Source organism: Diabrotica virgifera, chromosome 2 (genome assembly GCF_917563875.1).
Source record: "Diabrotica virgifera virgifera chromosome 2, PGI_DIABVI_V3a".
Lineage (NCBI taxonomy): Eukaryota > Metazoa > Arthropoda > Insecta > Coleoptera > Chrysomelidae > Diabrotica > Diabrotica virgifera.
Window position 1 is genome coordinate 134,817,433 of NC_065444.1, and position 22,817 is coordinate 134,840,249.

Below are 22,817 nucleotides of genomic sequence, written 5' to 3' on the forward strand. Positions count from 1 at the left end.
GATTTTGGAGCCACGAGTGTCTTCTCCTACCTGGTCCCCGCTTACTCTATTTTCCCCTGGACAATCAAATGCAGTAGACGGTACTTATCGTCTCAATATGTGGCCTAGATATAAGTATTTTTTGTTTAATTGTGCTCACGATTCTCTTTTCCGATTCGGTGGATTACTTCTATGTTGGTGACATGTTCGGTCCAGGATATACAAAGAATGCGTCAGTACATCCACATTTCGAATGTTTCTAGTTTTTTCGTGAGCGTCTCTATCAGCGTCCAGGCCTCTACACCATATAGTAAGATCGGAAAAATGTAGCCTTTAACTAGACGTAGTTTTAGGATAAGAGACAAATCCTTGCTTGTGAGGAGCTTTTTCAAATTGTTAAATGCTGCTCTAGCTCGTTCTATTCTCGCCTTAATTTCTGTGTCCTGTTCCCATTTTGCATTTTCGTTGGTGCCAAGGTATACAGTTGAGTCCACGAGTCTTTACCCGTGCGTAATCATTTAAAGCATACGAAATAAGTCGATGATAAGTCGGAAATTGAAATTTACTAAACGCAACAGCAAGTGACAGTAAGTAGCTACTGCTCCTATTACGGGTACGGGTTAAAATTTGAGCTATCAAATATGTGTTTTATTTCGCCAGGTATTAATGACGACCGGGTAAAGACTCGTGGACTCAACTGTATACAAGATTCTACATGGTCAATTAGCATGATACAATAACCCAAGATACGATACGTATCGTTCCTAATTTCGTTCAGGTCGCGCATGACGTCACGTTGTGAGTAGATCCTTTAAATTTCGAATGCATTGCCATTATGATTTGGGGATTTTAGCTTTTAATGTAGGTTTTTTTTAAAGACAATCGTAATAAAAGTCCATTTGATGTTTAACAGTTTTAATTAATAAAATAGATAACTAAATTATTGATACTATTAAATTGACGAAATGTAAAAGTGTGTAATTGCGACCAAAATCTTACGTGTTCTTATTCTTACAAAAAACGAAATGTATTTATAGATAATTTGCGTCTAATCAATATAATACCCGTCTTAATTCGTCTTTTCTAAGTATTATCCCTAAGAGCGCGTCTGTCGTCGCTGTGATGTTATAATCGACTGAATGTATTCGTTCTCTTTCCCTACGCTAAAACCAACCCTCTTAGGCTAATCTCCTTTTTCCTGTGAAACAACCCAATTAAAATTGGTTCAAAGCATATACCGACATCTTCCAATAACCCAAAACTACAAAAATTAGTCAAACTAGCTACTTCGCTACTTGTTGATCTTAACGATCGAAAATAAACACAACGATTAGATACGCCCACATAGCTGCCTTAAGGGACGGCCGTTCGTTTCGTATTTCTACTAATAATCAAGGAAAAATGATATACAGGGAAATTTAAAATATAAGGTAAACTATTTACAATCCTACATTCGGTCATCCTGTTCGAATTCGACTCGAATTCCGTTTAGTTACCTGTCCGCGACTTCATGTACTCTGCACACGTTGAAGTGCTTTGAAGTCCACCATGGTATCCAGATTTCTTTACCTCGTAACTGTCATTTGGATTCACTTGTACTACCACGTACGGTCCTAAATATTTCTTCTGCAGTTTGAGTCCACCAAACTGTGTTCTCTTGATTGCCACTAAGTTCTCCTTTTTGTACATTCTCGGCCTTTTTCTTCGTAGATCATATCTGCGTCTATTTTCCTCTTGAATTTTGACTAACTGACGTCGACTCTCGTATCTTCATCAAATTGTTTAATTATCTCCTGTTCTATGATCTCCTTCATCCTCAGATCTTCTTTGTTCTTCATCTTCGTTCCGAACAGTACTTCGAACGGCATCGACTTTATGCTTCTTTGTTCGCAATAGTCTTCGAATTCCTTCGCCGTAAATACGGTACCTCTGTCAGATATTATACGGAGCGGATTTCCGAAATCCTTTTGATGTCTCTTCACGCATTCTATAACGTCTTTTTTGCTTCTAAGTATACATTTAACGCAATTCCCTATGCTCGATTTTTTCTCTAAGATTTGGAATGTAACATCCTCTTCGAATCAAATCTTGTGTTTTTGTTAAAGCAAAATGTCCTACCTCGTGTAAGCTTCTAATTACTTCTGTTTGCATTCCTTTCGGAATGACTAACACTTCCTTGCCGTCTTCGTATTTAAAAGGAATATTGTTTTTTATAAAGAAGTCCTCGTATGTTTCCGTCGTCTTTGTCTTGTCGGGTTCGTAACTTTTGACTACTCCCTCTATATCCATCTTTATTTTTTTTATCTTCTGTATGGTTCAGCTGAAAATGATTAGACTGTCGTCTCGCTAATTATTGTAATCCTCCTTATAAAAGTATCTACTCTTTTTTTTTTTGATAAAATTATTCCGTCTTCGGTTATTGTAACTTCCGCTTGTCTCAGTATATTGTTTCCGAGAATAATTTCAACGTCTAGCTCCTTTTGGAATAACATGAAATAAAATATTAAAATCCTCTCCTTGAATTTCTACCATTTTATTAAATGAACCTAAAGTTTTAACTCTCGTACCTCCTAATCCACTTAAATCTAATATGTTTTGTGAAAGAATCACGTCATCAAAATATTTTTCAAAAATATCTTCTCGTACTGAACTAATGTCACTTCCTGTATCCAATAATGCACATATTGATAATTTTCCAACCTTCAATGTTACCGAGTTTTTATACCCCAAGTTAACAACATTTACATGTCCAGAAGTTGATGGTTCTTCTTCTTTCTCATTGCATCGAAAAGACCTGTGTCCAAACTGATGGCATCTAAAACATTTTACTCCCTTGGCTTTGTCAGGACAATCCGTCGATCTGTGTCCCTCAATTCCACAATTGAAACATTTTTCTTCCTTTTTATTCCTACTTTGAGGCGCTCTTCTTTCGTCTTACTTCCTCTTTCGTCCACGTCTTTTTATGCGTCTCGGTTTTAACTAATTTTTGCGTCGTCTGTTTTTTAATCAACTCGTACAGTTTAATCTTCTCTTTAAAATCATTGAAATTTTTGGCACCATAAAGTATTACTTTATTAGCCGGGTCGTCCATAATTCCCTCAATTATATACTGCATTATGACTTCATTTTCGATGTTTCCTCTGCTACCGATTTCTCTCATTTTTAGTACATACTCCTGTACGCTTTCACCTTGTTTCTTCTTTCTATTCATCAGCATTTTGTGTATTTCGGCACTACTTATTTTGTTCTCAAACTCTGTTGTCAGTCTCTTCTTCAAGAGCTTCCAGCTATTAACTCCTTTCTCTGACTGTATATACAGTTTAGCTATTCCTTTTAGAGATCGTTTAGCAAAAATTAGCATTTGCAAATCAATCCATCCATCAAATTGGAAATTTCTTCAAAATCAGTGATCCATTTTCCTATGGGATAATCGTCTTTTCCGTCGAAATGTCTTATACTGTCCTCTACGTCTCTAAAAGTTAAGGCAAATGAATCATTCAGTCTACCTCTCGTCATTTTGTTTGATTTTGATCTATTCCTCGTAAATAAATCCGTCGTCCTTTCATCATCCATATCGTCGTCGGTAACGTCTTTACCTTCTTCCTCGTGATAAGCGTCTTTATCACTATTTGCGTCGTTATCTTCATTATAGCGATCGTCTTCGGTAACGTCTTTACCGTTTTCCTTGTGATAAACGTCTTTATCACCGTCATCATCGCTAGCGTCTTCGTCTTCATCGTCATTCTCGTCTTCAAGATTGAAGTCGTTCAAAAATGAACAAATACGTTCAATCACGTCGTCTTCTGAACCAGTGTAGTTCAGATCTAAAACACTGTAAACTGCTACTAAGTCCGCCATGCTTAGTTTGTTTTTAATGTCGTCTATGTTTGTGGAATATTCCTGGGATTCTTTATCCCACGCAAAATTTGTAAAATTCCGCAAATTCTTCCTAGTTTGTCGCGGCAACCCTTTATCCCCGTACGCGACAACATGCAACGCCTTAACAGCACTTAATGCCGAATTTTTAAGGTTTAAACTAATTTTTGGAAAATCGTTAAGAGTTTGTTTAGACTGCATTTTAAAAAGGTATATAAAAAAAATTAAAAAAAATAAAAATAAAAAGATAGATTATCTTTTAAGTAAAAAGTTAGATTATTTTTTCCCGTGTGCAAATTGTATTATTGTGAACTGTAGAATTGTAGTCGCTTTTACTCCAAAATTATTTACTACAAATGCTAACAAAGTTATGATTTATTAAAATAAATGAACAAAAAAAAAACAATGAAAAACAAAAAAAAAGTTAATCGTTAAATGATTTATGATAGTTCTTTCGCAACATTCACTGTTTATCGTCAAAGTTCCAGTTCACAGCTCCTCGAAAAAAATAATCTTTGGTCAGATTTCTAATTTCCAGACACAAGACCAAAGTGTCTTGAATACTTTTAAAATATTGGAACAAACACACCTGATTTCTCCTTGGTAATACTGCTTGCTATGATTGCGTCTCGTCGTCGTCACTGCCCAAACAGCCGTCGTATTTGCCTAACAGCGTCGTCTACACTGTACTAGCCTGCTACTCCACCAATACAACCATGCACCAACAGTTCACAAAGTCCGGAATTCACCAATAGTTTAAAAAAAGTCCGAAAATCACCAACAGTTTCCACGTTTCCCGAACAGTCATAAACAGTTTCCAAAAATTACGTCACGTCACCTGAGCCGATTTTTAATTACACGTCACTTTACGGTATTTCGCGAACTTTACGACGAAATTGTCTTTCTTAGATCCGCGATTGAGCCCCAAATGTAGGTTTTCTTTAAAGACAATCGTAATAAAAGTCCGTTTGATGTTTAACAGTTTTAATTAATAAAATAGATAACTAAATTATTGATACTATTAAATTGACGAAATGTAAAAGTGTGTAATTGCGACCAAAATCTTACGTGTTCTTATTCTTACAAAAAACGAAATGTATTTATAGATAATTTGCGTCTAATCAATATAATACCCGTCTTAATTCGTCTTTTCTAAGTATCTCCCTAAGAGCGCGTCTGTCGTCGCTGTGATGTTATAATCGACTGAATGTATTCGTTCTCTTTCCCTACGCTAAAACCAACCCTCTTAGGCTAATCTCCTTTTTCCTGTGAAACAACCCAATTAAAATTGGTTCAAAGCATATACCGACATCTTCCAATAACCCAAAACTACAAAAATTAGTCAAACTAGCTACTTCGCTACTTGTTGATACTAGCTACTTCGCTACAGCTGCCCTAAGGGACGGCCGTTCGTTTCGTATTTCTACTAATAATGAAGGAAAAATGATATACAGGGAAATTTAAAATATAAGGTAAACTATTTACAATCCTACATTAATATCAGTTGTGAAACTTTCTAGAAGTGCTGTTTTCTTTAGTATGATTAAAAATAATTATTGATAACATATTCTAATAATAAAAATCAATCAGAAACATGATTTTTTTATTATTAGGCAACATACGTCTAATTATACAGTGTGAAAGGCATTCAAGGAATAAAATTATTAATCAATGAATAAAAAACGCTGATCGTCGATTTTTAAATAAATATCTGCACTTTTTAAAAACAAATTTAAATTTACAGGGTGATTGATAAAGTCAAACAGAGTCCATAACCTTTATTTTTAATAAAACACCCTGTATATTTTTATATTTTTAAAAGCTGCTTAACAACCTGATTTCAACTAACTATAACATGTAGGGTGAATTATGAACAATACAGGATGAAATTTTGAAATTATTAACTATAGAATCCACTTATGGAATAAAAGTGTTTGTGTCCTTATTTTAAAAAACTATAAAAAACAGGTCAACTTTTAAATTTCAATGGGCGCTTTACAAACATAGATTAAAATTTACAGGGTGATTTACGCAAGTACAGCATAGTCCATGATCTTTAGTTTTAATGGATCACCCTGTATATTTTTATGTGCTTAGAAACTGCTTTATAACTTCATCTCAAAAAATGTATTATTAAGGTTCATTATGAATAATACAAGGTGAATTTTTTAAATTAATCATAAATTTCGTCAAGACATTAAAAATACAAAACCAAAAAAAATAAATATTATTTATTCTTAGTTTAAAAAATGTATGTTTTTATTTAGCTAATTTTAAAAATACTATTATTTAAAGTATGATAAATTATTAGATAATTTCAAAATTTTGTGTAGGTACCTATTTAATTTCTTGACGAAAATTTAACCCATATAATTTTAAAATTTCACCTTGTATTATTCATAATAGGCCCTAGACAATACACTTTTTTGTGATGAAGTTATTTAGCAAATTCCAAAAACATAAAAATATACAGGGTGTTTCATTACAATTAAAGATCATGGACTATGATAGACTTGTGTGGATCACGCCTTATACTTTAATTAATGTTTAAAGAGAACATATCTAAATTTAAAAGTGGTCGTATCCTAGCGTTTTTTATAATTTTCTAAAATAAGGACACAAACAATTTTATTCCATAAGTGGTTTCCATACACTGTAATTTCAAAATTTCACCCTGATTATTCATAGCCCATCATATATGATATGGGTGGTTAAAATCAAGTTGTTAAGCAGCTTTTAAAAATATATAGTGTGTTCCATTAAAAATAAAGCTTATGAACTATACTAGGCTTGCGTGAATCACCCTGTTTAAATTTAAATTTAGGTTTAAAAAGCGTACATTTATATATAAAAATGAACGGGTCTCGGCGTTTTTTAAAACTTTTTAAAACAAGGACAGAAATAATTTTATTCCATAAGTGCCTTCCACCCTATATATAATACATGTATTATACACCCTGTATAATACATGTACCTACTGACGATGAAATAAAGGTAACAATAAAATTGTAATGTGTTAAAAGATAAAAAAAGTTAAAGCTGCGATAGTCATGAAGCCCATCAGTTATATTTTTTTATTACTTAAGGTCTCTTATTCATTAATTATATTTATAATCACACCTCCTAAGGACTACTCAAATCTAACTATGAATATAATATTTTTGATAAAAGTGTAACAAATTATAAGTAAAATTCACCTTAAACACAAAAATAAACAGTGTTTACTATTCGCGGTGTGCAAGTACTTGGAAGGGAAACAAGAAACGACCGTGCGCGAGTCGCGGAGAAATATTGCAACTATCTTAAATAATTCATATTGTCAATTGAAATTGTCAAATTGACGTATATTTTATACCTTCTGTCATTAAAGCAGAAAAATTATATATTGCTCCACAATATTGATCTGATATGCAATTATTATATAAAGGTAAATTTAATTAATTGTATTTTGCTTGCAGTACTGCATTTTAATAACTAATTTTATTTACTTACAATTCTTTACGTTTTCTGTACATAACCTGAATCTTATTTTTTCTTATTATTTTTTTGGACTATGGCCTTGACAATTATCCAGTAACCAGGACTAATATAATTGGCCAATATAATTAAAAGTGCGAATAAAAGTACGGAGCGTAGAAATAGGGGTCGCTTTGCCGAACTCGCACGGTCCCAATACGACAACACTGAATATAATGCTGTTCTACTCACAGAGTGACGTAGCTACGTAGGCCCCGCCCACCTGCTCCATGTCATATCTTCTGTTATTGTATCATGGTCAATTAGTATGTTGTTTAACTGTCGAGCAGGTAGTTGCCTTTGCTTATCAGCATCCATTTTGTCTTCTTGAAGTTGAGGCTCGGGCCGTATTCATTACTAACTGAATTAACCCTTTCCATTACCTGTTGTAATTCATCTATGCTACTGGCAATGATCACCGTGTCATCGGCATATCTTATATTGTTCGTTAACTCACCGTTTATTTTTATGTCCTCACTTAGATTTTCCATACATTTTTTAAATATTTCCTCGGAATAAATAATGAATAGGACTGGGGATAAGATACACCCCTGACGGACACCTCTGTTGATTGCACACTACATTTGCAGTAAGTTAGATGCCAATTTTTGCTCTTGCTGTTTGACCCCAGTATAGGTTTGCCACAATCCGAATATCTGTATCTATAGCTTATTTGATCGAATGTATCATGAAGTTTGCACATTAATTTATATGAATTACTTTTTAATCATTCTCTTTGCCTTTATTACTGTGCAGGGTCTTCTTTCATGTATTGTAATATTTCATTTATATAATTCATAAATTTATTAGGATATATGTAATAAAAATTGCTGCAAATTGATACTATTGTTTAATGTTTTTTATATAAAAACCAGTTATATAAATAATATAAACCATATTAACGTTGGAACAGTATTAACAAATCATAAACCACTTTAGAGATTTTTTATAATTTCATTGCGTATTTTTATACAAAATAAAACTATAATGAAAGTTAACTTTCATATAGTAAACAACACACCTTCTAAACAGTATACTATACATTTATCTTGGCATGATCGCACTAAAGTCGTACAGATATTTCAGTAGACCGTTTTTAATTCGCTGTTGTTGGATATGTTTTCAGTCGAGTTATTATTGTCTACTTTTACGATGTCTTCCTGTGATAGTTTTGAATGCGAGTGATAAAACTGGGCTTTGAGTTTCTTAATGATAAATAATAACAACAAAGGGAACGGTGTTAAAACTGCTACTGAGACTGGAGCCACTAAAAAATACATAAAACAATTACACATAAATTACTATTAAAGCCACGAATTATTAAAAATATATCGTTGCGGATCACGTAAATCTCATACAGTAAATGATTTCTATTAGATGTTCTAATCTTAAGAAAATTAACATTACTATTTAATTTACACTGACTTGATATTACTTCCATAACGCCTAACAAATACCTATGCCAATGAGACCAAGACCTAAAAAAATTGGGTTTCGATTTGGACAAATAATAGCCGAATACAGTGTATCATTAGTTAAATCTTGGTATGCTGCTAGAAATTTCGTTACATCCAAATGTGTAAATAAATATTGTTAAACACTAATAAGTTCGCTTAGAAATCATAGAGACTAGAACAAGTAGTATTCCACAATGTTGCCAATTCAATTATTTTCAAAAGTTTTTAAGTATATAAAAATCCTACAAAATAAACTAAAGTACTAATAACCTAACGACTACAGAAAGAGAGACTCTCTTCTGGTGGAGGCGAATTCTACGAATTCCTTGAATCGACCGTAGGACAAATAACTCAATTTTAAGAGAGCTAAAAGTTAGCCAACGACTATCCAGTAAAGTCCATCTCCAACAATTAAAATACTTTGGACATGTTATAAGAGCAAACACAGAAAACATCGGAAAGACTCATTATACAAGGAAAGGTGGAAAGCCGAAGATCGCGAGGAAGATCCCCAATAAGATGGATCGATCAAATTACAGGAATATGCATGAGTTAAAAGAAATGGCCAGAGACAGAGATCTCTTTGGAGACGGACAATACACGGTATCACGTCGACCACTACACTCCCTCCGGGTGGTCAGGATTGAAGAGAGAGATAGAAAGCGAATTTCAGTAATGCAGTTAGCGAAGCAATGATTATATTAGAAAATGAATTTAGTTAAGACTAAAATTACTTCTAATACTGCTTGGATCAAATCTTAAACCCAACAATGTTGGGATGTTGAAAATGGATATACAGGGTGAGGCATTAGTGTGACAAAGTCCAATTACTCGTTTGTCGTAAGAGATACGAAAAAAAGTTATTTACATAAAAGTTGGGGCATGGATAGGACCATAATTCAAAAATATTTTCAGATATACAGGGTCACTCGTATTGACAGGGTGATACAAACTTATGTTTTTTTTTTTTTTAATGGAATACCCTGTATATTTTTACATTTTTGGATTCTCCTCTATGTCTTCTTTCTCAAAACATAGGGTTTTGTAATTATATACGACGTAGTTTAAAAGATAATTACGTTTTATTGTTAATTTCGTAGCAACATTCATACCCTGTAGAATTGTAGTGATTTGACATCAAAGTTTCTATTTATGGTCAAACGATTTTTAATACATATTAAAAATATCACAAGGAAAAAATTCCTTTACTGGCTATATACCATAATTCACAAAAAATAAAAACCTTATCTTGTAAAAGGTATATTTAAAATCCCTAAAAAGGGCTGTATCACAACAAAACGTTTTCGGAATCAATATTCCATCATCAGTGTTCTCACAGGTTTACATGCTTTAAGCCACCAAAATGTACGGGTAAAAACCCTTAAATTGATTTTAAACAGTTGGGTTACATTATAATATATCCGATTTTAAAGGATGTTAAAAATATTTCCAGATTAACCCCTGGCATCACATGACATCAACCATATTGGTTGGGAAATTGTAGGTAGAACCTTACATGGCAGAGTTTAGGTGACAACTGTGCAGTTTTATTTTATTAGGTGGCTGTGCAAATATTCAATCAAAAATAATTTTTCAAAAAAAAGTAGATATTAATCTAGATTGATCCTTAATTTATTAATTTTGGATGAGATATCCAAATACCTACGTAGTTAAGATTATATTATTGGTGCGTAAAATATTAATAAAAACATACAAGATTCTACCTAGTTGACTATGACAATAAATTTATTAAAACATTTGACATTATACTATTTTTATAGTTCCAGTTGCTTTGTTACCATTACTAAAATGAATTTTTCTAATGAGGAACTGATGAGAAACTGATCAAAATGGTTTTTGTGCTAGGAGAGTATAACAAAAATGTGCTACTAGCAATAAGAATTTTTCATCAGCAATTCCCTGATGGACGGAAACCAAGAAGAGACTTTTGAAAGTACACTAAAACGATTTCAACAGTCTAGGTCTAGATTATAAGAACATTCTTCCTAATATACAGACCCTTAGTTAGAGTACGGATTACATTTAATTCATTTTATTCATTTACAATAGTTTTTATTCGATCAGGTTTCTCTTATTGGTTTTCGTTTATCAGGGAATTGCTGATGAAAAATTCTTATTGCTAGTAGCACATTTTTTTATAGTCTCCTAGCACAAAAACCATTTTAATCGGTTACTTGTTAAAAAAGAATGTGTGTGTACTTTGTACGCACGTAAGAAGATATTCTTCTATTATATAGGTAATTTAAACGAAGTAAATATACTTAACAGGTTATTTGTATTTTATTTAAAAATTAAACTAACTTTCTTATAAACAACTTTCAAAAATTTTTTATTAAAACAACCAAAAATAAAAAAAAATGAATCGCCCAGGATTCGAACCCGCGTCCTTCCAATCTCGGAGCTAACGCCCTACCAACTACTCCAGAGAGGTCCTTGTAATTGACGTGTAAGTTTCGGATATAATTACACAACACGGCGACAAATAGTGTAAAAATGTTATGCCTACATAATATTTTATTATTTTACTACAGAGAAACACAAATCCAAAAACACAAGAATTATAATAAATAATACATTTACTAAAAACACTAATATATTCTTTTAATGACTTATTTGCACGGTTACAGATACATACATACCTATCTTGAAAGGTTAGCAATGAACTACATGCTGTCTGTGTGGTGCGCAGGCGCGCAGATTTATGTACAATTTTACCCTCAATCGAATCGCCGCTAAAGAAGAATATCTTCAAAAATTAATATTAGTAATTGTAACAAAGCAACTGGAACTATAAAAATAGTATAATGTCAAATGTTTTAGCAAATTTATTGTCATAGCCAACTAGGTAGAATCTTGTATGTTTTTATTCATATTTTACGCACCAACAATATTACGTAGGTATTTGGATATCTCACCAATATTAATAAATTAAGGATCAGTCTAGATTAATAACTACTTTTTTTTGAAAAATTATTTTTGATTGAATATTTGCACAGCCACCTAATAAAATTTCACGTAATTTTTGTTTCAATTAATGTTTGGATTAAAGAATCACGAATAACTCAAAAATTAAAGCACTTAGGTATAGGGAATGCTTAAGAAATAAAAAAGTACCATAAAATATCATTTCATCAGAATACTAAAATACCATCTAAGAAGTTCCATTTAAGAAAACTCAGAAAATACTCATGCCGAGTTTTGACTATATTATTAAATATAATATTAAACTTTTCGCTATATTATTAATGTTTAACAATAGTAGACTATATTAAAAATCGTTTGACCATAAATAGAAACTTTGATATCAAATCACTACAATTCTACAGGATGTAAATGTTGCTACGAAATTAACAATAAAACGTTTAATTAAAAATTATCTTTTAATATACCTCGTATAATATTACAAAAGCATCGAGGAGAATCCAAAAATGTAAAAATATACAGGGTGTTCCATTTAAAAAAACATAAGCTTGTGTCACCCTGTCAATACGGGTGACCCTGTATATCTGAAAATATTTTTTTCTACACCGTGTTAAAAATGCAATGTTTAGTACTCCATACGAGCGTTAAAAATGCTACTTTAAGGCACTAGTGCTTTAAAAAAATTTTAAGGCACTGCAGTTCGTATTAGGTCTGGATGCCGCGTATGAAAAAAAAGTTGATTAATAGCAAACTGAAAATTTGTTAATAGCTTAAGGGTGTCTAGTCGGATAAATTTTGATATATGGGAACACTGGAACAGGGGCAGTTTTAATTGTGGAACAGGTTAAAAATTTGGATCTGTCACACCACGAAAACGGCACATTTATTTTGTCCGGCAGAACAGACTTAAACTCTCCGAACAGAGATTAAACTCTCATGTAAAAATCAGACTGCTATTTATCACCTGTCATAATTCCTGTCATTTGACATATTCTACATGTTCCACTCATTAAAACGCCCATTTGGTGATAAAAAGCAGTCGTGATTTTTGCATGAGAGTTTAATCTCTGTTCGAAGAGTTTAAGTCTGTTCTGTCGGACAAAATACATGTGCCGTTTTCGTGGACTAACCGTTCCAAATTTTTAACCTGTTCCACAATTAAAACTGCCCCTGTTCCAGTATTCCCATATATCAAAGTTTGTCCGACTAGACACTCTTAAGCTATTAACAAATTTTCAGCTTGCTATTAATCAACTTTCTTTTTCATACGCGGGATCCAGACCTATATTGACCGTATAGGCAATTTTGATGTAATGTCAAAAAAATATAAAAATGGAATGTTAGTAAAAGTCAAGTAAAAGTTTTTGTAGATATTGTCCTGCAATTACGTTTGTAGAAAAAATATTGTATGATATGCGTGTTAAAAAGTACTTTTAAGGCACTCATGTGAATTGCAGAACTCGCTATCGCTCATTCTGCAAACTTTCACATGCGTGCCTTAAACGTGTACTTTTAACACTTATATCATAAATAACTATTAAATTATGGTCCTATCCGTGTCACAACTTTTATTTAAATAACTTTTTTTGTATCTCTTACGACAAACGAGTAATTGGACTTTGTTACACTAATGCCCCACCCTGTATTATAGGAGCAATTTAGAACAAATCCAACAAAGGACCCCGCAACACTCCTTATGTAAAAGTGGTCTCGGTCAAATTTAACGAAAGTTTGGTCAATAATACTTCTCGATGTGTAGATTAAAAAAGTCCATGGGACCTGGGTCTGGATAACTACACTATTCTCGAGCTACAGCCTTCTGAAATTATTGGATTCGAGTCTTTGTACGTATTCGAATCTTTGTATCACGTTAAGAATAGAAGGTTACGCTTATGGAGATCCGTGTTGCCAAACCTCTCAGACACGGGTGGCTACTCGACTGCCGATATACGATTCATTCTAATCAGTACGGCGTGGCATCGGCGAGCGTCTATCGTCCGTAAGAAATACATGGGGCTATCTCCGCAATGTTCTATTCTTAACGTGAAACGCTCATTAGGTTTACGTTAAGTGCACTAATTCACAATCAAGTGACGAAATTATTTATTATTGGAAGAAGCGGGACTCATTTTATTCATGCATATTTGCGTGTTGCATAAGAGTTGGTGGTCAAAAATAGATGCATCGTATTTTAATCTTCAGAAATCCTCCGAAAAGTGCGACATAAAATGTGCTGATACAGTGATTATCATGTTTTTATGAATGCTTCACAGTTATTCAATACCAGCAAAGCTGCAGTTCCACCTTATCTTTAGTAAACTACTGAAGAGTGGCGGATCTAAGGGGGAAGGAATGGGGAAATTCCACCCGTAAAATAATCCAGAATTAAAGAAAACCTAAAAAGTGATCCTGGTTTCGAAAACGGTAAAGACAGATATATTAATAAAAGGGATTTATTAATGTTTCTATGTAAGTTAAGACAAGGTTTGAGTGACAGTTTTCTCAGGGTTTAATATAATAATAGCAGACAATGTATTACCCAAGTAGCACAATAAAAACATTTTAGTTTTATTTAAGGTTTATAAAGGTTTTATTGTGGTAAATAAGAAGATAATGGTTTTAAAGTTACCTTGTAGATATACTACCAGAACTTTAAAACTGTTAAGCGTTTGTCACTAGTTTTAAAGTATCTAATAAGAGTACCAAATAAGACATATAATCTTAATAGATAATTTGTCTTATTGTAGTTTTAAAATGGTTTATTCTCAGTTCACTTTAAAATTAATCAGTTTTATGAAGAACTTCCAGACTGTTTGGATTTATTAGATTCTCGTTTGTGACCTTTTAGTTTTATTGCAGTTTTAAAGATTCTCCTAATATGACTAATAAAACCTATTATTAAAACTACTTGATCTCAAGACTATTATGCCAGTAAAACATATGCCTTAAAACTATTTTTTTAGTTTTCTTTAAAGTTGCTTTCTTAAAAGCAATTAGTAGGCTACATTAAAACCAAACGCTATTAACTGAACCAATCTGGTTATCGTAAACAGTAAACTAGGTTTCTTGTTAGAAACAATAAAACTAAACTCATCCCCTCTTTTTTCATGTCCAAAATGGTCGGCCATTTGTTTGAGAGTGAAACAGTGATGTAGTGTGTTATAAAAAGTGGAAGTACAGTTAGTATGGAAGAAATAAGTAGCAAGTACTTAAAATATAAACGAACTGGTCATTTTAAAAGAAAAATACAACTCACACAGCACTACGACGTCTCGATTTTAGGTTAGATTCACATTAAAACCGAGTGGCATTATTGACAGCAGCATGAAAACTAAACGGTTTTAATTCCAAGACAACCTTGCTTTTATGTAGGATATATGCTCTTGGAAAGGTACAAAATAAAATCGTTTGATCTTAACAATTCTCTGTCGGTAGACCAAATATTTTTATTTGGATTACGGCCATATTGCCTTCTGGAGATGCTGAAAGCCATGATAGATTACAATATAAGACTTACATAAAAATTATAAATAAGCGCATTAAAGACATAAATTCGGTTTATTTTAACATTAAAACATTAAAATCGTAGATACAATTATTTTTCTTTTAAATTAATATTTTTCGGATTTAAATTTTTTTATTATTTTTATTTTTTAATCGCCAAAAGTCAGAAATTTTAGGGCGCGTGAGATATTTAGACCTATTTTTGGATGTTTGATTTAAAGTTGGATGCGCAAGTGTTTTTCTACCTTGACAGACCGAAATAACCAAGTACTTTTTATTATTTTATGGTTACAAATACGTATCTACCTATCATAACACATGGAAAAATTTGTTAACCTATATGGAGTATATGGGTTTAAAAGAATCATTTAATATGGTGAATTGTCTTTAAAAGTCTCCATTTAAGAAACCTTTTTAAGTTTGCTATAAAACTGCCTGTAGTTAAAGTGTGTTTTAACATCGTTTTAAAAGCACCTTCACAGCAGCTTTAAAACCAGTTGATTAAGAAAATAAAGTTTTAAGAAGGTTTTTATTTTTGGTTTTATTGACCTCTTTCAGAGTGGGCCCTTTTGTGCTGAAAGCGGTTTTATTGCAACCTTAAGGTTTACTTAAAAACCAAATGGTTTTAATTTTAGTTTTATTCTACAGTTTTAAAGCATCTTTAAAAGACTTAATAAACCCGTTCGGTGCTACTTGGGTAGTATAACCAGTGCTGTTTTTGTAACAATATAGGTTTCGGTACGCAATGTTCCGGGGGATCTGGGGAGTGTTCATAAGGGGAGTCCGCGACGGCGAAAACTTTTTAAATTTAGCCTCAGTAAGGGCGTTTTAAAGCTATTTGGGAGTAAGGAAAAAATTCAGGAATTTGTCTATAATTTTGTTGTTTCTTTTTTGTCCCAAAAGGTAGCTGTACGGCGTACCGTCACAAAAACAGCACTGAGTATAACAGTAGAACGTGTTAGAATATCCCTATTTCAAAAGTTTGTTGTGCAAAACATTGCGCCCCAAGCAATGCCAAGGAATGCCTACTTACATAAACGCAACTGTTTTCAAGTACTTCGACAATCTTATTCAATGCACAAAGTAGACATATTTTAAAACCAAGATTAGTTGTACCACCTGATGGCTATATATATATTTGATCGATTTTTGGACCATACTTTTTTGATTCGTAGATAAATGATGCTAACATTCTTCAACATGAATTTACCAGAGATGGAAATTATTAAAGAGATTGGTTCCAAAATGGAGGAATATTCCTGGTAGACAGAGCATATCGAGATTGTATACCATGTTTACATCGAACATAAAATGCTAGAGCACTTTTGCAACCGATCCACATGAAAGGTGCAACAGCTGAAGCTACTCAACAACTATTACAGAGGTTATTAATTCTCAATGCTGTACAAGCTAGAGTTGAGACTGATAATCTGATTAGAAGAAATGGCCAATAGAAAAGGATTCATAATCGTGATTTTTTTCAACTTTCCTGTTTTCGACTTAGAATACCTAAAAGACCTTACGATTAGGATACATCAAATTAAACTGGCACCGTCTTACATACAAAATAAAATAATTAGAGACAATGACGAAGAGTTTGAAATTGATGAGAATACGGATGAATCGAGATTCATAAGAGTTCGAATATTTTCTATGTAGGTTTCGGCAAGCTACGAAACACCAAAAAATAATTTCCTACACGGTTGATGAAAAGAACGATGAAGATGAGCCTACAGAAGAACCGATTAGCGGGTACTACTGTACCTGTCAATCTAGTGTGAGACCTGTGGGTACTTGTGCTCACATAACCAATCTGTTATGGTTTTTAGGCATTGCAAGATGTCAACCCAATGTTAAGTATCCTGATAGATCGTTAGTTATGGTTCATTCCACCAACATACGCCTGTTTTGGATTATCGCGACAACGAATATTTCAGTGTGCAACATAAGAAGTACGAAAGTAAATGGCTCTAATAATTATTCCATTAAACAGCAATGTAATTTGCAATTTATTTTCGTTCTTCATATTTTGCACAGTAAAATATTCGTTGTCGAAATAATCCAACACAGGCGTATATTCGTGGAATAGGGTATAACACGAAATATGATGCATCTAACCGAAATCAGCAAAATCTTAACGTACAGATAGTCGAAGATGACTTAAACCCGATTTTTCCATCGACAATTGCAATTAATATTTAGCGTTGACTAACTACCAGGTACTTTGTTTTTTTTTTCGTATTGAGTCAAGTCCATGTTCTCTACTTGTCTTATATCTGATATGCGGGACAAGTTTCATGTCAGCTAATGTATTTATGTTTCAACAATTTTTTTCTTTAGTTCTGGACCGTGTTGCGGGGGAAATTTCCCATTCTCCACTTAGATCCACCACTGTTCAGTAGTTTTCTAAAGATAAGGCGGAACTCCAGCTTTGCTGGTATTGTATAACTGTGAAGCATTCATAAAAATATTATAATTCTTATATCGCCGTAGCAGCACATTTTATATCGCACTTCTTTAGTTTTCTGAGGACTTTTCGGAGGTTTTCTGAAGACTAAAATACGATGCATCTAATTTTGACGACGAATTCATAAACAACACGCAAGTATGAATGAAGAAAATGATAGAGATTTTCATTTTATTGACCGTGAATTAGTGCACTTAACTTAAACCAAGCAATCGAATCCAATAACTTCAGAAGGCTGTAGCTCGAGAATAGTAGTTATTCAGACCCAGGCCCCATGAACTTTTTTAAATCTACACATCAATAAGTATTATAGACCAAACTTTCGGTTAATTTGACCGGGACCACTTTTCCATAAGGAGTGTTGCGGGGTCCTCTACTACAAAATGAATAAGTAAGGTAGTAGGCACAATCAATGCAGAAAGCGCACACAAATGTTTTCTATTAGTCGGATGAAAAATATATGGAAGGAAGTAGTAATTAAAACGGCAAATAAGCAAAAGTGTCGGCTTCATATAAAACAACTAAGGTTTTTATAATCAAGTGTATGATAATTCAAAAGACTTACTATAGAAAGAGTAAGAGAATTCAAAACCTAGGTACAATCATTAATGAAAACAATGACAGTTCTCAAGAAATACAAATCAGAATTGAACAGGCCAGAAGCATTTACAAGAATAAAGAGGCTTCTCTGCTGTAGGGACTTGTGTGTGGAGAGAAAGAGATGGCATTAGACAAAGAGTCTTTTTGCCACAGAATCTGTAGGGACTTAAACCTTGAGTTAAAAATATGGCAATCACTTAGTTAATATTGTCACCCGTTTAATTTTAATATTTTTGATATACAAAATAAGAAACTTAGATGATTTTGTTATATTGCATAAAAATCATTAAATCACATTAAAACAAAAAAAATTGAAAACTTCAGTCAAATAAATCTTCAATTAAAAATGTTTTCACCATATAGTTTATAGTGGCATAAAATGCATCCCTTAAGAAATAGCTTAGTGCTTAGAAAGTCCTTATATCGTTTTATTTATAAATAAAATATTTTTTTTTTACTTTTTTTAAACATTATAAAAATATTATTATAATCTCACCTGTTGTAAGATCTGCTTCAGGTTGAGTTAAAGCAAATTTGAGCAAGAATATAGCTATACCAGTATTTTGAATACCAACTTCAATAGCAACCGTAAGAGAGTCTACGGGATTTTGCCTTAACAATTTAGCTATCAAAAAACCTGCTAGATAGCCTATCCAAGGTATACCCATACCTGCTACAATTATCTAAAAACATTAAATACCAATAAGAATCAAATCTCAGACTAGACTATTCAGACATCTAAGACTGAGTATAATGTTGAATAAAGCTAACTAATGTAGACTAAAGACAGTTTTGTTAACAGCCTATCTCGCAAATATGAGAAAAATATGGCCACCAGCAAGAAGAGATTTTTCTATATATGTTATACAATGTGCAACTTCTCTCACTAGTTACATACATTCAAAACGAAAAATTTCTCACGCAGTGAAAAAAGTCTGCCATTGCAGTCAGAAATACTTTTTCTCACCGGTTCTGCGCCGGTTTTCCATACACATGAGAGCCGTTTCCATTGTAACATTCACAATACAAATACAATTAATGTTGTCAAACAAAATGCGTTGAAGCAAAACTTACCAGGAATTATAGTCCAGAGACTCAGAGAAATAAGATTTTTCTCGTGACACATCCCCCTCCAGGCCGAAACCAAATTTTTTTAGTAGTATGGACGTCTATATTAATAACTTATATGTTTTCTGCAGCCGATTTTGATGATATACATAGTTATAGACAAAAGAAGATCAAAAAACGGTAAATTTTCGTTTTTTTCGTCTATAACCAAAAAGTTAAGCATTTTTAACAAAATTGAGAGTAAGAACCTCATAATTCGTCTAAAAAATTTCAATATGACGTTCGCTGAATATGTCTATCCTTATAGGGCTTTTCATTCACAGTCATTTGTTTCGAGCTTCTGTCATGTGTCACATAATATTAATTTATCTACGTCCTACGTTACTGGTATATAACAATGATACAAACTAGAGACGTGTGACGTAATATTAATATTATGTGACACATGACAGAAGCTCGGACTCGCATCCAAGCCATTTTTTCACACACACACACACACCCACACAGCCACACACACACACCCACACAGCCACACACAGCCACACACAGCCACACACAGCCACACACAGCCACACACAGCCACACACAGCCACACACAGCCACACACAGCCACACACAGCCACACACAGCCACACACAGCCACACACAGCCACACACAGCCACACACAGCCACACACAGCCACACACAGCCACACACAGCCACACACAGCCACACACAGCCACACACAGCCACACACAGCCACACACAGCCACACACAGCCACACACAGCCACACACAGCCACACACAGCCACACACAGCCACACACAGCCACACACAGCCACACACAGCCACACACAGCCACACACAGCCACACACAGCCACACACAGCCACACACAGCCACACACAGCCACACACAGCCACACACAGCCACACACAGCCACACACAGCCACACACAGCCACACACAGCCACACACAGCCACACACAGCCACACACAGCCACACACAGCCACACACAGCCACACACAGCCACACACAGCCACACACAGCCACACACAGCCACACACAGCCACACACAGCCACACACAGCCACACACAGCCACACACAGCCACACACAGCCACACACAGCCACACACAGCCACACACAGCCACACACAGCCACACACAGCCACACACAGCCACACACAGCCACACACACACACACACACACACACACACACACACACACACACACACACACACACACACACACACACACACACACACACACACACACACACACACACACACACACACACACACACACACACACACACACACACACACACACACACACACACACACACACACACACACACACACACACACACACACACACACACACACACACACACACACACACACACACACACACACACACACACACACACACACACACACACACACACACACACACACACACACACACACACACACACACACACACACACACACACACACACACACACACACACCACACACACACACACACACACACACACACACACACACACACACACACACACACACACACACACACACACACACACACACACACACACACACACACACACACACACACACACACACACACACACACACACACACACACACACACACACACACACACACACACACACACACACACACACACACACACACACACACACACACACACACACACACACACACACACACACACACACACACACACACACACACACACACACACACACACACACACACACACACACACACACACACACACACACACACACACACACACACACACACACACACACACACACACACACACACACACACACACACACACACACACACACACACACACACACACACACACACACACACACACACACACACACACACACACACACACACACACACACACACACACACACACACACACACACACACACACACACACACACACACACACACACACACACACACACACACACACACACACACACACACACACACACACACACACACACACACACACACACACACACACACACACACACACACACACACACACACACACACACACACACACACACACACACACACACACACACACACACACACACACACACACACACACACACACACACACACACACACACACACACACACACACACACACACACACACACACACACACACACACACACACACACACACACACACACACACACACACACACACACACACACACACACACACACACACACACACACACACACACACACACACACACACACACACACACACACACACACACACACACACACACACACACACACACACACACACACACACACACACACACACACACACACACACACACACACACACACACACACACACACACACACACACACACACACACACACACACACACACACACACACACACACACACACACACACACACACACACACACACACACACACACACACACACACACACACACACACACACACACACACACACACACACACACACACACACACACACACACACACATGACAGAAGCTCGAAACAAATGGCAATCGATGAAAAGCCCTATTGGTTGCTTAGAAAATTGCAAAATAAATCATAAATTTTGAGTTTTTATAAATATTCATAACTTATGTAAAAATTAACTTAGAACCTTCTTATTACACGAATTGCTGAGACTTCTGGTGCTTAAATTATATTTTAAGTTTCAAAGCAATTGGTCAAATAGTTTAAAAGTTATTTAATTTGTTTATCCCAAATTCATTTTTTTTGCAACACTACAAGTCAGAAAATTATGAGGTTACAGTAAGACTTCTGACAGTTTATGGAAGAAGAACACTTATACTATTAGGTTTGTTCCTACAAAGAATCACAAACTAGTTCATGACAGTTTCTGACTGCTGCACAATACGCATGTGCGAATTCAACCAGCCGCGAACTAGTTTGTGATATTTGTTGGAACAATATTCTACCGAGCTGGCAAGTTGCCTAAGAGCAGTGCCCAGAGAAAAGAAAAGAAAGAAAAAGTAAGCATTCTGGAAAACGAGGGAAATGAAAACTTTCAACTATTTTTAGGACAAATTCTATCTTCCAATAAAATAAGTCATCACTGGAGTCGCTCATAGAGGATAATGACGAATAGTCACTGTCACTCATTGTTTCATAAATTATAAAAAAGTATAAAACACTAAAATACAATATTATGTACTTAAATCAACAAAATAACCAAAACAAACGTAAAGGTACGTATTTGATATAAATAGTTATTTAGTGTGAAGTGTGAGCACATGTGAGTGAATCAAAATTAGACTAATTGCGTATGTCCGTGATTACCAGTTTGCAAAAAGTTCGGAAACTTTT

General features: G+C 34.6%; 2 protein-coding genes across 2 annotated transcripts in view; both read right to left on the reverse strand.

The window, feature by feature from the left end:
- Positions 1–3,333: 3,333 nt before the first annotated feature.
- Positions 3,334–4,056, reverse strand: LOC126880794 (acidic leucine-rich nuclear phosphoprotein 32 family member A-like). The gene has a single exon (XM_050644856.1). The coding sequence runs from the start codon at positions 4,054–4,056 to the stop codon at positions 3,334–3,336; it is 723 nt and encodes a 240-aa protein (XP_050500813.1).
- Positions 4,057–8,208: 4,152 nt separating this feature from the next.
- The window catches only part of LOC126879639 (P3 protein-like), a gene marked incomplete in the record, with an annotated part of 48,595 nt that continues 33,986 nt past the window's right edge, over positions 8,209–22,817 (reverse strand). Inside the window, 2 exon segments of the mRNA XM_050642825.1 lie at positions 8,209–8,638; positions 18,839–19,025. Coding sequence (XP_050498782.1) covers positions 8,454–8,638; positions 18,839–19,025 — 372 coding nt within the window.

Coding starts and splice junctions, on each gene's coding strand:
- LOC126880794 (XM_050644856.1), bottom strand. CDS start 4,056: ATGCAGTCTAAACAAACTCTTAACGATTTTCCAAAAATTAGTTTAAAC.